The 17,911-nt window shown below is 32.2% G+C and overlaps 1 protein-coding gene across 2 annotated transcripts in view; it reads left to right on the plus strand.

Moving 5' to 3' along the window:
* The first annotated feature begins 264 nt into the window (after nt 1-264).
* The window catches only part of LOC125073814 (calsyntenin-1), a 188,271-nt gene continuing 170,624 nt past the window's right edge, over nt 265-17,911 (plus strand). Inside the window, exon 1 of one of the 2 annotated variants that reach the window (XM_047684896.1) lies at nt 265-488. In XM_047684896.1, the coding sequence (XP_047540852.1) occupies nt 404-488 (85 nt within the window). In that variant the 5' untranslated portion in view covers nt 265-403. The remainder of the gene's footprint in view (nt 489-17,911) is intronic. The other variant, XM_047684897.1, reaches the window with a different exon arrangement.

Consider the following 17,911-nt stretch of genomic DNA (forward strand, 5'->3'; position numbering starts at 1 on the left):
TAAATAAAGAAAACACAATATATTTTAAAATATAAATAATTTAAAAATAAATAATAATTTCTTTGCCCTAATCTAATAATAATACTAATTAAGCTTTCCTTGATTGTCAATGATTTAAATAAAAATTGTGGTTGCATTTTTTTTTGAATATTGTACACATTCTTATTAAATAGGTCCTAGTGTTACCAGCAACAAATAATTTTGACGCAAATAACAGACTTCACAAACGCGCAGACTCGAATGCAATCGATGAACACATCCGTCATCCTCCGCCATTTGCGAAAGAAAGGCCGATCGCTGCTCTGCAGCGCGAGTGTCATCGGGTTGACTATGTCGAGTGTTTAAAAAAATTGTTATTTTCGAAAAAACTTGTGAACTCAGTGCTGTCATTTAAACAGTTAAAATGATTGTGAGATTTTTGGGCATTCTGTGCTTTGGAGTTTTGGTGGCTTCGGCACACAACGGCGAGGGAAACAACGACAATGAAGGTAATATTTGTATGGACTTTTTGAGAGGAAGAAACAAATTATTTACGAATTTGATTCTCAGATATTTGCTAATTATTATGAAAAAAATATATTCCTAAAGAAGAAAGAAATAAAAATACTATTAATAGTTAAATGTCAACAAAGTTTTGCGGCGATATAGTTCGTAACATTTTATTTGTATGGTATTAATATTGTGTTAGTTTAGGGATGCGCCGGGTGATATTTTCGTATCGGAACTTTCGAAATTGTCTCAGATTATAATACGCGGTGCGATTGGTGTAAGAAACTGGTCGTGTAGGTGTGAGGTGAACCGGACTGACCACTTCTTGATGCACACACGTCTCCGTGCTCCGCGGTGGGCGTGCGCCGCAAGATTTTGCAGTTTATTCATCACTGTAGTTTTCCAGATAATTGCATTTCTATATCATTCATATATTATAAGCTTATTTGATTGGCCGATACTTTGTCTTTTGTTTTGTTATATCTATAAATAAAAAAATATTAGGCAATAACAATATTTTTCATTTTTCATACTGAAAAATGTTTATAGTTAGATGGAAAACTGATAGAATTAAATTTGTTTTTTTTTTATGGAGTCCTAAAATAGTATTTTATTATTTTTACCTATATATATCTCACCTCTGTAACATTAATAAGCAGTTGTCATGTTCCACAGGAAGTTTGGGAGAGCTAATGATGTATCAATTAAGATGTTAATGTGAAAACTGAAAAGTTAGCAAGGCTAAGAAACTGTTTGATTCAGCCAATTAACATATTCTAGTTTCATTGTGTTGAATTTTTTCATATTTGTTTGTTTATTTATGATTCAATTTCATTTGTGTTTACAATTTTATTGTCGTGTACAATTTACATATTACACATTTTTTTTTTTATAAAAGGTAGTTATTACCGTTTTTAAGAGCATAATAAGAAGAAAAGCTTAAACATTATTTGATGTTTTTTTGTTTCGAAATAAATAAACCTGTAATAATAAAATTACAGGGATGATTTTTGAATCTCCAAACTCTTTATATTATTAATGTGGAGGTGTGTGTGTGTGTGTGTGAATATTGTAACACATATACAATCAAAGAACCCTAATTTGATAAAATTTGTTTTTAATACCATTTTTATCCTACATGTCGTTAATATCGTGCATAACTCAAAATACCGAGAATATAAAGAAAATGGCTACTTACATAGATAGATTAAAATATTCATACGAAAAAAATGGTTTACAATGTCGATTAACGATGTTTGCGTGTAATAGCTACTGATATGGTCATTATCATTTAGCCAGTCTCGGTCCAGTGCTCGACATATTCCTCTCTGAAGGTGCGCCAAAGCTCCCGGTTCTCCGCCTTCCGTATCCACTTAGATCTCGCTATTTTCCTCCCATCATTTGTCCACCTGGCTGGAGGGCGCCCTACGATGACATTATAATAATCGTAACTCTAATTATTCCATCAGATGAAAGGGAAAACTGTATCTACGTGTCCAATTCAGTGATCACCTAATTTTGAGTCACAGTTGCTTTTTGAATATGTTCTAGGAGTAACGTAAATGTTAATTCCCAAATCCAAGAAAGGCAACGTTTTTGAATGGTTTTAATGTTTAAATATCTATATATAACACTCGAAAAAAATGTATCGCATATTGGTAAAGTAATCAATCCAAAAAATATTATTATAACAATAATTGCATCTAGACTAGTAATTCTATTTCGATAACCCGTAACATTGAAAGATTTTTCCAATCTTGAATTCATTGCACCTGAGAGAACGTCATAAGTAAATGTGAAAGAGAGAAATTTTTGTCGGTTATTCTCGGTTGAATCTACATTCCGAATTTAACAAGATTATATATTTAAAGTGGCATCGGTTGGGAATACAGAACAGTTGGATCGAACGAGATCAAGGAGGACCAGAATGTTAGGAACATAAACTATGGTAACCTATGTTTTTGTTTTAAAACTTACTCAGCGTAAGTACAATGAATCAAAGAATAATAGGGTGATATCATAAACTTATTCATACTTAGATTAATCGGTGACTTATCATTCATATTGCTGAACGGAGTACAATTTGGTCCGAAGCGTATTTCATATTAAATATTAATGGCGGGTCACTTAGGTTTTTGAATTCTAGTTAGGTTAGGGCCATCCTTTTTGGTACGTCGAATTTTGGGCACGGTAACGTGACTGAATTAATACGGCATTTGCATAATTAGACTCTTAAAATGTTGGCCAGCGGGAACGCCTTTTTGTAATCTATTTTGTTAGGTTTTGTCCCTCGATGGAATAATTTAGGAATTTAAAGTTTCTTTTTAGTTTGTGTCTCAAATATTATATAAAAAAATATTTATTCAGAGAATTTATCAATATTTGGCAAAATAATTGGTAACATAAATCAATTTCAAACGATTACTATTTTTATGGTTTTGAATTTTAATAGTTATAGAGTAATAATATTTATAAGCTTACCTACTGTATGAAAAAATATGAAGATCAAATTTACGTCCGGCAGTTCTATTCTGTAAGAACTCACTTTTTATCTTACTCTGGAAAGGTTAAAATACGACTACGGTGATAATTTTAATCCTCCGCTTGAATCCTTTCTTTGAAGTGCTCATAATCGTCCCATAGACAATTACACAGTACGAAATCAAAATCATTACTTCCGTTGTTAATGCGCCAAACTGCGTGAGCCTAAATGTCGCGTCCCTTGGGTCTGTGACTACACACACTGGCTCAGTCACCCTTCAAACGTACAACAGTACAAAGTTTTTGGTGATACCACTACAGAGAAGCTTGCACAATGCCCTTCAGCTAGTTAAACGTATAATAACGTACAAATACGTTCCAAGACGCTCGCAGGTCATCCATTTATCTATCAGCAAGACAGGGTAACCTTAATTCCATGGTCTAGAAAACAAATGCCTAATGGCTCTTTTATTCATTTGTTTCCATCGTGAAGCCCATTCGGTGTCTAATTTTCGTCTGTAAGTGAAAATAATGATTGTTTCTTCCTCTAAATTTGCCATAAAACACGCTAACTCGATCTGGTTAGGGTGAATTGCGGTTTTAGTGTTTTTCTGAAAAAGTATTCCACCGACGGAGCTGTGAAGCCGATTGTTGGACGGGCGAGTTCAAATTAGATGAGGCTATGAGTTAGAGTTTAAAATACAAACATTTCCATCCAAACTGAATATACACGTCGTATAAAGATATTGCCGATTTAAAGATTTAGAAGTTAAAAATAATATTATGAGTTTATTTTTGTTGTCCGTCTGTATTATAAATGAGTCACGTATGATGTTATGGCCTTGTTATCGCATATGATTCTGTCGATGTAACCTATATTCAGATAGAAATTACATGATAAGTTTTAAAAAATATTTTAGGGTTGGTTTCGTCCTCGTCACTTTTACCAGTCAACAAGTTATCTTTGCTTAAAATTTCATTAAAATCGTTTAGCTTACGATTTAGTTTTAAGAACTTAACAGACATACTGACTACATTATTATAATGTATATAAAGACATTATCGTCTCGTAACTCGCAAATGCTATCACTGACAATAATGTACATTCTTTAAATCGACTAATTGACGTGAATAATACCGATACTGAAATCCACGATGAAATATTTCGATGTTTATTTTTTAAACTAAAAACAGTATAATAAGTATATTTTCCTAATTAAAATTTGTAATGCATTTTAAGTCATTAAGTCAAAACGAAACGTTAATGTGATGTAATGAATGGTTAATTTATTATACCTATATATAATTATATAGCAGTGTGATTAAATGCCAAGACGGAATATTAAAGCTAAGTACCTACTATTGTTTCATATCTTAAGCCTTTATTAACTATGACTCAAGATGGTGATTATACAGCCTAGTTGGTCTCGAAGCTAGTTTATAAGGTCTCGGATCCCGAGTTCCTGGGTTCAAACCCCCCGGGTCAATAATCTTTGCCTCGAGATTGTTGCCTGTTGATTGTGCTGTGTTGTATTATGTGATTTAACCAAGATAATGTATATATTTGAGCGTACATTTGTTCACTTTAGTAGTCTACCTTGGAAATGGCTACCGTAGTCGAAATCGTTTCGGAGGACATGCCCATTATACTATAAAAAAGTATATTGTGATGTCACTTGTACAATTACAACGACTGTTAGGCAGTTAAACGACGGATGGTTGCACCTTAATACGACAATTTTAAGAATATTATGTGTGTTACTAACGGCATAAACCGAATTATCCTTGTAATATGAAACGGAAGGTGGTCCAGGACAGCGAAATAATTGTTGTATTGTTATAAACAATATTTATTAAGCCGGCAGTGTAACTACCCTGCTCAGGTTCAACAATAATTATATTTGTTCATTTTAAATACATCGCTTTTTATACATCAAATAATAATTAATGTTGGTAGACGGTAGATGAAAAATAATCAGGTAAAATAAAAACGTAGATGAAAGAAAAATCATATCACGAAATTAAATAATATTGACAACAAAATTTATAATCAACTTAAATAAATATAAGGTTCTAAATTATATACGCGTTGGTCGTAATGATGAGTTTAACAAATAATAAAATTTTAATTATTTTTACTGTGACTGCACGGCGTAGCTATTTATACAATAATATTTATTGTATTATACTTCTGATATAAGTTTTATTGATATTGGTTTAGTATTTTTTTCAATATGTCTTCCTTTATTTTGACGGCAGTAGGAAACATTCATTAATTGGACCCACTACAACCGGACTCACCACCAATTACGTATAATCTGTTTGTCGTTTAAAATCGATACATATTTTTTATCTGTGGTATTAAAGTAAAATGTAATTTGGGCGGGGCTTTGACAATCGATGATATAATCGTATAATTTGACACACATAGTTATCTTATCGCGATTTGTATTATACATAAGTGTGTTGAGTGGTGCAGATTTGCGCCCAACGTGTAGGTGCAGTCACGTGTTCAGTCATTGTTCTATTCTAGACGATATGTAAGTGACATATTCCGTTACGATATTCTCGAAACAATTGCTCTCAGGCTAATCATTGTTTACTTGGTGATGTGTGCAGTATTTATTAATGATTATAAATGAGAATAGTTATATTTATATATCAACTATTTAGGCGCTCGATGCGACTTCATCCGTATCAAATTTTGTTATAATCGGTTCACCGGCTCAGTCCTGATAAAGTAACAGACTGGGGAGGACAGATCGGCGGCTACTTCACGTTTAAGACATTAGTTTGATGTTTGTATTGAAGTAAATTACACTTACAAAGTTCAAGAGATTTTAATTCAATGTCTTTCTTATTATTATGAAAAGAATACTCATAAATAAATCTGGCATCGTTACTCCATCTTATATATTAATAACGTAACGTAATTTTTGTCCCAGTGATTATGGTACGATAGCTGTATATAAAAAATCGGTTATAGTCTGATTTTGAAGAGTTCCAGCCGTGATGATGTGCAGCTTCAGATGTGCAGAAAATGAAAGAGTTCTCTTGATTGCAATTTACTAAATTGTTACAATTTAACAAAGAATTAATTTTAGAGTGGACAATAGTTACTGGCCGGCTAGAGAGCACTACGTCTGTTTAAAAAAAAAAGAAATATAGTAAATTGTTCTATTTGACATTAAAATTCCTATTTAAATAAGTTTCATAATTTTCGCGCAAAATGTAGATGAGTGACTTGCAGTTTACAATGAATTAAATCTAAATAAAACCTATCCTAGGTTTCGAAATTTCTAAAAAATCTTTTGAATAAACGCGAAGTTTCGCAGGAGATCCACTAGTATTTTCTAAATTGCCAGAACTAAAAACCGTTAAATAAAAAATCAACTAAGAAGTCCATAACTAATTATTTTTATGTAATAGCAAGGAAAACAAATACCGTCATATTTCATATAATATTGAGGGAAGATATTTTGTTTGTTTTTTTTATTATGGTCTATTTACAATGTTTTTTTCACGAGAATCGTGGAATATGAGAGTATGATTGTGCCCTTATTTTTTGTCCCACTTGTCGGATGACAGGTGCGTGGTTTTTGTTCACATTTCCGCAACGACCTGACGCTGAACGACACGTCCTTATGTGTGCTTTTGTTATTTTTTTCTAAACGGGGTTGAGATAATTAGCGATGAAAGACAGTTTGTTTTTGGTTAAAAACAATTATAATGAACAATGACGCTTGCTTCGCTTGCTGTTCACTTAAGTAGACGAATCTCTCAATTTTATTATTCGAGTGTTCGCCCAGCGGTCGAAATTCGAACGTAACTCATTTACAATCAAAAGAAGAGACAGAAGTACAATTTAATAACTTTTTAATTTTTTCGCATTAATTTTGAGAATAAAAAGAAAACCTACTTGCGCACTGTATTCTTAAAAATGGCTACAGTATTCTCTTCACGTATTTATATATAGATATGAATACTTTCAAGCCTAGTAAGTGTTGACTCGTGACAATAAATATTATAAGGTATTTAGTTATATTATTTTGCAAATGCTCCGTTACTTAGTCGTCTGTTTGTCGATAATAACGTTGAATGATTGCGTTGACTAAACATACTAATACAAATCATTATGTTGGCTTACTGTCACAATTGAATTACATGTGAATAATTATCAGCTACATAGCATGAGGTAGGGCTTTATTCATAGATACCACTTGTTAGTCAATTATATTGGCGTGAGTATTTTGTACTGTTACAAAGCAATATCTTTTACTTGTGGTAAGGCTTTGTGCAAGCCCGTCCGCTTAGGTACCACCCACTCATGTATATCGAACCACCAACCAAGCGATCGGATATGCTATCCCTTTTAAACACACTCATAAAAAAAGAGATAGTAATATCAGTGATTTTGCGCAACAACCTTTCAAATATTTTTGTTTCTGTGATGTCTGGCGTAACAAAATTAATCAGAGTTATCCACAATATCGATCTTAGCGAATGATATTAAATATGCGTCATACGTAAAATCGTATCATATTAAATAAAATATGTCGAAAGTAGGTCATTGACCCAGGTCGTTCCATTGAAGACAAAACTGTTTTGTTTGATTATAATGCTTAAAGTGTTCAAACATCTGTATCGGCATAAACTTGCCTACGCGTGTCCCCGTTGGCTCACAGCCATAGTAATTTTTTATTAAAAACCGTAATTAAATTTTGAGATTGACGTTTTAATGAGTATTTCATCATTACTGTTACGAGACTCATTTTAACTATATAAATATAATGTTGATATATTATAATTGATAAATATATTATAGTTGATAAAATATAGAGCCGAGATGGCCCAGTGGCTAGAACGCGTGCAACTTAACGGATGATTTCGGGTTCAAACCCAGGCAGGCACTACTGAAATTTCATGTGCTTAATTTGTGTTTATAATTCATCTCGTGCTCGGCGGTGAAGGAAAACATCGTGAGGAAACCTGCATGTGTCTAATTTCAACGAAATTCTGCCACACGTGTATTCCGCCAACCCGCATTGGAGCAGCGTGGTGGAATATGCTCCAAACCTTCTCCTCAAAGGGAGAGGAGGCCTTTATCCCAGCAGTGGGACATTTACGGGCTACTAATGCTAATAAAAAAAATATAATATGTATAATATTATATGCTCTCTCTTATTTATGTTTTGTTTATTTCAATTTTTTTAAACATGAATCCATTTGGTGAAATGGGGTTACTTTTTTGTAATACCTAGTGAACACCACTAAACCAAAATATATAAAATTTATATCAGAAGATGCAGTATATATTTTATATGCGACATTGCTTTCTCTGTGACTCTTTCACGGCCAAACCTCTGAACTAAATTTGATGAAATTTGGTCTGAAGAAAGCTTGAACTCCAAGGGAGGATAGGCTCCTTTTTTGAGCCTAGCACCTGACGACCGACGCCTGAAAGGAATTTCGTTCCAACCGCATTAGTTAGCCACGACACCTCTTGTTTTTATATTTTTATTATATAAATGTTACTAGGCACTATGTTGAAAAATGAGTAACTATGTATTTCAAGTAAATCAGACCTATAGTTTCGGAGATCTCGTGATTAGTTATTGGTTTTTCGCTTTCGTAGGTATATCTTCTTCATGCAATACGTGGATGGACTGGCAAATGAGCCACGTAATGTAAAATGGTTACAACCGCCCTTAGAAATTGGTTATGTACGAAATATTAACCATTCCTTACATCCCAAACGCCCAACGACCTTTGGAACGGAATGGAAAGATGTCATGTATCTTGTGCTTGTAGTTGCACTAACTCACCCTTCAGTCCGGAGACAACTCAACAAAACTAAGTATTGTTGTTTGGCGGCAGAATACCTAATGAGCGGGTGTTAATTACCTAAAGGGAATTGCACAAGGCCCTACCACCAAGCTTGCTATAGATGTATCTTAATTAATTATTAGGATATTATCAACCCTCTGGCTAGTCACATGCCACTGTTAATACTAAAACAAGTAAATAAATATACATAACGTACACACAAAATGTGTTCGTTTATTTAGTTTCATCACGAAGCGAACGTTAAATTCAAATGAATTTTGTATTGGAAATGCAAATTGGAAGCGTTTGAAATAAGTACTATTTGTTTTTGTTAACATTTCGATAAACAATTATCGGTTTTCGTTTTGTGTCGACGAATTGATTTTATTTCTTTCGTGTTACGCTTATTCGTGTTCGTCTTATGCGACTTCCTCGAAATTTTGGAAACCAATGCTTTTCTAAGATATAACAATTAGAGTTTACAGTTATAAAACATGTGCAGTATTTACGCGCGGTTACCTGCACTACATATTAAAATACGCATATTGACGCGGTTACAATTAGATAGAAGTAAGCATTTACAAAATGATTTACTACTAAGCAAACGCCTTCTTTTCTCTCGAGAAAGTAGCTTGGAGCTTTATTCCGCTACGCTGCTCTAATGCGCGATGAACATTTGAGTCGGAATATCATCTGACATATTGAGGTTTCCTCGCGATGTTTCCCTGCACCGATGTTTCCGAGCACGTGACAAATTATAAAAACAATAAAACACAAGAAAATTAAATGTTGCTTGCTCAGGTCTGAATCAGTTGTCAACAGCGGAAATTGGAGTAGTCTAATTACTGTCATTAGTATGCGGAGCGTTCTCAAGTATATCGCCTTTGCAATAATCCGATATATAGACCTCGTTACAATCACTGATAACAAAACGTCATATAATTTGATATATTTAGATCGGTATAAAAATATATTATATTATATGAAAAGTTTGCTTTGTTTTCGATAATAATAGAAGCGAAACGACTAATGTTACAAAAGAGTTCGCTTCAAGCCGCTACAGGTAATAGAAAAACTTGTGCAAGATTAACTTTGCAGCGCTTGTATTGATTCTCTATGGTGGCGTGGGTGATGTGACCTACTTACACTAAGTTGCTGATTTGCTCCATTGTCCGTAACTCTTGACTATTACTTGGAAAGCAGGACTTACCGCAATCCGAGTTAACAAGGGAACATGGCGAAGCTTTGGATGTCTTTATAGCTGAGTTCAACTGAGCAGCATATAATTTTTTATTTTTAACATTTTTAGAGATACCCTATACACAATAGGTAAGTAATTATTATGACGTATTTATGTGTTTACTATCAAATAAAGTTTAAAGAGTTATTGTTAGAGATATCCTAAACTTTTTTATTAGATTTGTAATATCATGAAGTTGTTTTCATTTTAATTTTATTAAACCGTACCCTCTAAATAAGTATAATAAAACAAGAAAAGTAATCACTTAGCTGTCTTAAAAATTTAAACAATAAAAGCTATTTACTAATTATGTTTAATTTATAAGTTACTTTATATAAAATTGAATATAAATTGAATAGCAGCCCAAAAATTATACTAACTTTATTTTATTTAATCATAAATTAATATTCTAAATACAAAAATAATAGTCTATCTTTTTGTTACCTCATTATTACTAAAAAACGAAACCGATCGTAATGAAGTATCACGAAGAGGTGGTCTTGGATCTACATGGGAGAGGCGTATGTATACATTAAACATGTTATATCAAAAAATATATATTAGGAAAAGGACAAATGATTACCTACATTGAATGTCCGAATCTATTTGGGCGTAAATTTTCTTATAAAACAATCGTTTATGATATAGTTTAAACAAAAAACATTAAATTGAACAGCAGCAGTCACGAGCGTATCAATGTATGTTGTGTTCTTTAGCTTTACGAATACGAATACGTAATAAAGTTTCTGTACTTAAACATCGCAAATAAAGATACGGACAATAACATTCACAATATATAGCTGTGGGCGTTTATGACAAATGTCATGTAACCTTAACGCTAAGTTACGAACTCTTTTTCTGGAAATTATTTCGAAATTTGTTGTACAATAATTAAAAATTTCTTTGACCATTTTCTATATTTTATTGTTCTTATAATAATAATTACTAGTATTATAATTTATTTGCATCTTTATACATGATATGCTAAACCTGCCGTTCTTTATTTATTTTCTCTACCTTAAGGTGTCAACCTTTGATCGTTGGAAGAGATCGCTGTTTTAGCGATAAGGCCTTAATTTTCATTTATACACAATAAATAGTATATTTGTATTTAATGGCATTGTGCAAGGTTTTGGCGCATTGGCAATATATGGATCAAATATCTTCGCTGCCAATGGCTAATCATCACTTATAGGTGGTGAATTTGTTATAAAAAACACATATAGAGATGGTAAAATTGAGTATGTATAATACTATGGTGAATATTTAATTTAAAACACTAAACAATGGCGTCGATGGCGTGTTTTATATCTCAATTCGTTTCCAGAGTATCACAGACTGTGTACATGACGTCAGACTTAACCTAATATGGCGGTAGGTTGCTGACATTGTAAGACGGTTATAGTCGTATACGTTTGTATGATATTCCCATTACGTCCTCTAAAAATAAAGAGCAATTTAATCTCTCACGTTCAAGTTAATTATTACTGTTGTGCGAGTGAGATGAAAAGCTAATGACCTATAAAAGAGCAAGAAACGTTGATATCTTATCTTATCCTGCTGCGAAAACGCGGGACTTAATTTTAGACTTAGTCCAGACTTTATTTTTCACATTTCCTAATTAACTGTTACTCGGAGAAAAAATGTCTTGCCCCGTATTTTATTCCAACTTCTCTTTAGTCGTTCCCCCTGGCTTATATAAGGCAATCAAGAATGTATACCGACACAATTAATTGCTAACAGCACTGGATGCATATTTAAAAGCAAGACTTACCTGTATTTTTGAATTTTGTGTATTTGTCAATTCTGTTTCCAGTGACGGTCTCGAAGGTGAGGCGGCTTTGGGCTTGGCGTATCTAAGGGCGCGAATTTCGGAACACGTGATGTCTGGACATCTATTGGTTATTTTTCGGACATCATTTCTATTTTTTCAGTATTGTCCTGGACTGGTTTTTGTGTACTCTGGTCATAAGTGCTCGCTGAATACAAGATTATACATTATCTATTTATTCTCGTATGTTAAAAATATATTATATTAATTTAAAATCATGAGAGGGTCGCCATCTTGTCATGTTTGTTATATTAAGGCACCTATTGTCCAAGTTTACGAATATGGACACATGCCAACTCGAGCGTTTGACCTTTGATAGTCGTCTGGTTAAACCATTTATGGTTTGTCGTAGTACTGGCGGATTTCTGTGATACATAAATGTAATCCTTTTTACTCTATACGTAATATACCTAAAGTTGAAACAGATAGTACTGTAGAATTAAATTTGGCAACGTCCAGTAAAACTAGCTTTTTAGCTTAACTTTTCTCAGATCCATCGAAAATTCAAAAGTAACGGCTATGTGAAATGTGAAATAAATTCAAAAGAGGGTTATATAACGACGCGTTTTATACTGTTTGTATGCAGTCAGCAAATCTGCCATTAATCTTGTTTGTCGCCAAAACTTGGAGACTTTTTCAATGCGATTCGCGCCCGTAAAGTGGGTGACGATAAATTATCCTTACAAAGACTAGTTGAATGAAGAGAGGCGAACCCAATAAAAATAATAAAAGGAAACGCAAACGAGACCAAATTAGAAGCAAACAAACCATGGAAGAGATCGCTTGTGTGAAACTTTTTCATTTGGCAACTTTGATTGCCTCGCCCGAATCGAAATGCCCCGCGAATATAAATTATCTTTTTAGTCCCGTATATTGTATGTTTAGTATATTTCAAATGCATTTTATCATTTTAGGCTTAAATTCGATTTTACATGCTTTCGTTTATAAATATTTATCGCTGCGAACTTTTTTAAAATTCAACTAAATAATAGCGAATTGTCCTCGGTTCAACCATGGCGGAGCAGTTCTAGATAATCCTGATAATGATTGCTTGCATATATAGATAGAATGGTACGTTATAATGCATTTTTTATTATTAACTTGAGCTTATTTGTATTTTAAATTATTATACACAATTAAATATAATATTTTACGCCACCACCGATTCGAAGTTAGGTCAGGAGTTAACTCGTTACACCATTAAAAAAAATAGGTTACATACCTAATATGGTATAATAGGTATAATAAATTAAATTCATATATCCTGCATAAAACACAACAAACACTAACTTCTAACGCGTCATATGCATTATTTATCTATGATTTTTATATATTTGATTTGTTTAATTAGTTAAGGTTAAATCGTATTCATACCTAGACAATCTCAAACTAACCTCAAAAGTAGTTCGTAAAATTTCAGAATGTGTCATCACCAACGTAATAATTAAAAATTCAATGATATGTACTTCAAAAAAGCGTATCTCTAAGTCAATCGTATTTCTTTATAAAAGAATATAAGTTAAGACTTAAAATTTTTGAAAATATTTATTTACTTAAAATAGTTTTATTGAGATACAGAGAAACTGCACGCGACTGTGAAATTCAATTGTCTTTTTAAAAACCGATTTGTTGTGTTTTAAATTTAAGTAGTGTTTCTTTAGGGGAGTTTGACACCGAGTATTCCTGGCTAATATATAATTATTTATTTTCATGCATTACACCAGACGGTTTAAAATTAAATGTTTTATATAACATATATCCAAGCTACTTAAGTTAAATAGAGTATTCCAGCCGCAGACAGGAATATTTAGAACGTTAGATACTTGGAACTGGCTGTTGATAGATAAATTGAACCCCGATCCTCGAAATGTTAGTTTAGGCTTCCCACTGAAGTGCGCATCTGTAATTTGTTAAAGGATTCGAGGACCTTACTACCTACCTACTTGCTCTTTGAAACTTTTTGCTAAAATTAAAATAAATTAAATTATAAAAGTATACTTTCATGAGATTAATTATATTGAGCCGAAATTGCCTAATATTAAAGGAAGATTGGGGATTCAGACAAATGCCATTGAGTTATCATGTGCGAAATTATGTGAAGGTTCGGTGAAGGACAATGTCGTGAGAAAACTTGTCTGTATAATATAAAATTCAGATGCATTTGTATCCTATTCATCTCGTACTGGAGCGGCGTAGAGAAATCAGTTTTAAAATTTCACTTTAAGGTGGAAAAAAGTATTATATTAATAGAAAAACAAACAAAGGAAATCTTATGTAATTGATGAATATTCTACTGACCAACTTCGACCAAGGCATACATTCTCGAGGGAGACTAGCCAAATTGTGAATTAATTGCTTTCAATATAGTTACTTTAATAAAAAGTTTTGTTTACAGTATGTATCTAAGTTTTTGATTATATAATATTCTTCTTAAGAACGATTCTTTAAGTCTAATCCATCGGTTGAACACTTCCCTTTTAAGAATTCTCTTTTAAAACTAACAACTTTTCCGTTGCTTTTTTATTCGCCGCAAAAGTTCTTTTTTCCGATTAAAATGGTTCAGTTTCCAGTCTTTAAAAGTCTATTCTTTTAAGTTTTTAAACTGGAACTTCTTGTGGTATAAATTTCCATATAAATTCCTTCTTCGAAATAACGTTAAGTCTTTTTTTACGATTTTTCGAACCCAACCTATTGGTAGAGACCGCCTTAAAAATAAAAAAAAATAAAACTATTTCATTTAAGCTCAAGGTTGAAAATCTGCAGCATTTGACTTAAACAAAAAGTATAACAAAACATTCTTCGTTTGGTCCTATTAGCGATATTCTGAATTTTCATAATAGAAGAAGAAGATCACTGGAGTAGGCTTCAAAAGAATTTAAATAATGCCTGTTATTGTGATGGAGTATAGTGATTGGCACAACACAATATAAACGCAGTAGCACGTCTTGTATCGTTTGTCCTAACTGACTCGGAACAGTTATTTTATAACTTGAGCGCTATATCCGCTAAGAAAGGAATATTTCACCCGCTAATAAAGGAAATTTAACTTTAGTTTAACTCGGAGAGAAGTGGTTCTAGTTTTCTTATGTCGGGGAGCTAGTTTTAAGTAATCACTTCAGCTATCCTTATGTAATTGATCTGGTTTTTATATTTATTTTAAATAAACGAAGTTTTGTGTATAAGCGATTCTTCGCTCCCGTTTTATGGCCGGTCCCGTTATAGAGGTCGTCAATGAATCACCAATGAATGGTTCTAAGATCACTTGGTTCTCTGCCAGCGTCTATTTCACTGGAATGGTCCGTCGTCACGCTATCGCCTAACGGTGTAAACATTATCGATTGTCTTTTTAACTTTTGGTAATATATGGATACCGTGTAACATTAACGATCTTTTTTAAGGTCGTTGACACCGTTGACGTAATTAAAACAAAATGTTTAGACATTTAAATATTAAACTCTAATAAAAATATAGTTTTAACAATGTTCCAAAAAGCTTATTCAAAGGAGCAATAATACTTTTGGTGTATTTTATTCAATTATGATGTTAATTTCTATGGTTCATAATTAAGAGCCGAAAAGCCTTTAAGCTAATTGTACGAAAGTGGTTTAATTTTTTTATTTTCTGAGAATCTCGGACTTTTTATACAAACCGTTGGGGGGGATTAATTCATAAATTATGTCAATTTAACCTATTTGGGGCTGAATTATTTATCCTCTCGATCTCTAAAGCTAAGAGCAAACAAATCTTAAGACTCGAACAAATAAACGCCCGATACCTGCATATTTCTAAGAATTAACATGCACGGTACTATTGGAACTCGATTCGAAATTATATTCGATTAAAATTCATTAAATAGAATCATATATCTGTAACTCATAAAAAGGATATGATTCTATTTAATGACTTTGATGTTTGAATAAAAATTCAAACAATATCATGTAAAATTTTATTAAAAATACAATATATAATACACAATGATTTAATGTTTAACGAAAAAGACCCAAGGCAATCCTTAGATTATAAGTATATGATTGATGTTGACAAGAGCCAAATTAAAAATGATTTTTATTTAACATAGATTAACTGAAAGCAGTTGAATTATATTTAAAAATCGTCTTATCAGTTATTTTTAATTGAATTCAACTTTCCCAAACTACACATAACTAACAACATTACAGTTCTCGATCTAACTTCGATATAATACACATATGACATCCCGCGATTCAAAGCGAGAAACTTGTGAGTTTAGATGTGTAATAGTACCTGAGCCTTTGTGTATTGTTTCATTATTCTTCTAACCGGTCTTGGCGTTCACTGCATTTTTAAGTTCTTTTATGTTAAGACTTAAATCCTGCTTTACGGATTTGTTTCCTGAAGGTTATATTAGGTATATGAGTCAACGTCTAAACATGTTCTGTAGGAATGGGCTATCGATTAATGTAGCTTTCAATTTGCCATGATTTGTGAACTAAAATAGGTCACAAGAAATAATTCACATGTTACTGGACTAAAATTTATCTTGATTCGAGTACTTCTTAGCTCATTCACAACCTTTCTTATAAATTTGTTCTGTGACGGTTTATTTAAAGACTGATTTGATATTCGAAGACGTTCTTTAAAAATCACGCCCTAGAAACATTTATAAGCCGTTATATTTTCATAATTCGAACGAATATTAACACATCAGTGCCTTCAAGACTTAAGATCATAGCTCCTGTAGGAATATATGATGCGTAATATTTTATTCGTCTTTCGTTAATTGGCGAATATATTTAGTTATTTTTTTTTGTAAATAATTGCCTATTTAGATATCAACGTCTGTTATAATAAATGTGTATTTAATATATCGACTTGGCACGAAGGATATTATAAAATTAAGTTTTAATCTTATATTTGTCAGCTTATTGACCAATTAAGGAATGTCATATAAGTTTCACAGAAGTTTAGTTATAACCTACATATAACATTATTTTACGATTTGGAATGAGTGTAAACCAGAAAGGCTTGCATATCGCTCTACATCTGGTAAATCTTTCAACGTTTCGATCATTAAAGCCCGTCATTATATCCAGTTATTAAAATATTGTATATTTAAGGACCCTATACCCTCGTTGCCGATAGAATTACAAAATTTGCCCACAATAATTTGAATTTTTTCAGTGGAATAAACCGTGAAAATAATTCTCAAGAAAATTAAATCAATCGCATTGGCCCTTTGCACAATTTCAGATGACGTGATTCTGAGAAGAGATTAATAAAATTTTCTTATCAAATTATTTAATAATATTAAATTCTTAGAAGCAATAATCGGGCGAATAAGGGGAATTTGTGAAAGAAATTTTTATAAAATATGGGAAAACGCGTGGATTTTTGTGAGATAGCGTCTTCAAGTCAGGCTAAGTAAAAATGAGTGACTGAAGGAAAATTTAAAGGACATATGTAAGTGCCAGTTTAAACACTAAAAAGATAAAAGAAGCAGTAATAAATATATATAGTTTTACGTTACATATGTAGTTATAGAACTAAATATGAATTTACATTTATATTAAACGACGTATCCTTCGTAATGCAAATATCTTTAACAATCGTAAATTGACAACGCTTAATTTCGCCCTTGCTTGTAATATTATCCACTTGATTGCGCAAGAGCATCTGTGCGATGACCACAAGGTGTATTATTACAGCAGTTACAAACGATTGGAGTTTCAAAACATTTGATCTAGATTTTGCAGTGATTACATTTACAGCAATAATAAAACCCTATTCATTGATATCAGGCTTCTCTTCAATGACGCTGCTTTAGATAAGATACCTGTACATACACACATCCTAAAATTATGTTTCAGTTGATGTAATGCTAAGAGAAAACGAAGAAATAAATTCTTTCTTTGAAACATCACACGAATCTAATAAAAATCTAGTTTTATAAAAAAAAAAACATAATTCCAAATCAAACTCTTCGAAAATCATAACAAATAATTTATCAGGAAAGTGTTTCTGACTATGCTGGTGCTATTGATTTGATTATTTAATTGAGAACAATT

This window comes from Vanessa atalanta, chromosome 25 (genome assembly GCF_905147765.1).
Source record: "Vanessa atalanta chromosome 25, ilVanAtal1.2, whole genome shotgun sequence".
Classification (NCBI taxonomy): Eukaryota; Metazoa; Arthropoda; class Insecta; order Lepidoptera; family Nymphalidae; genus Vanessa; species Vanessa atalanta.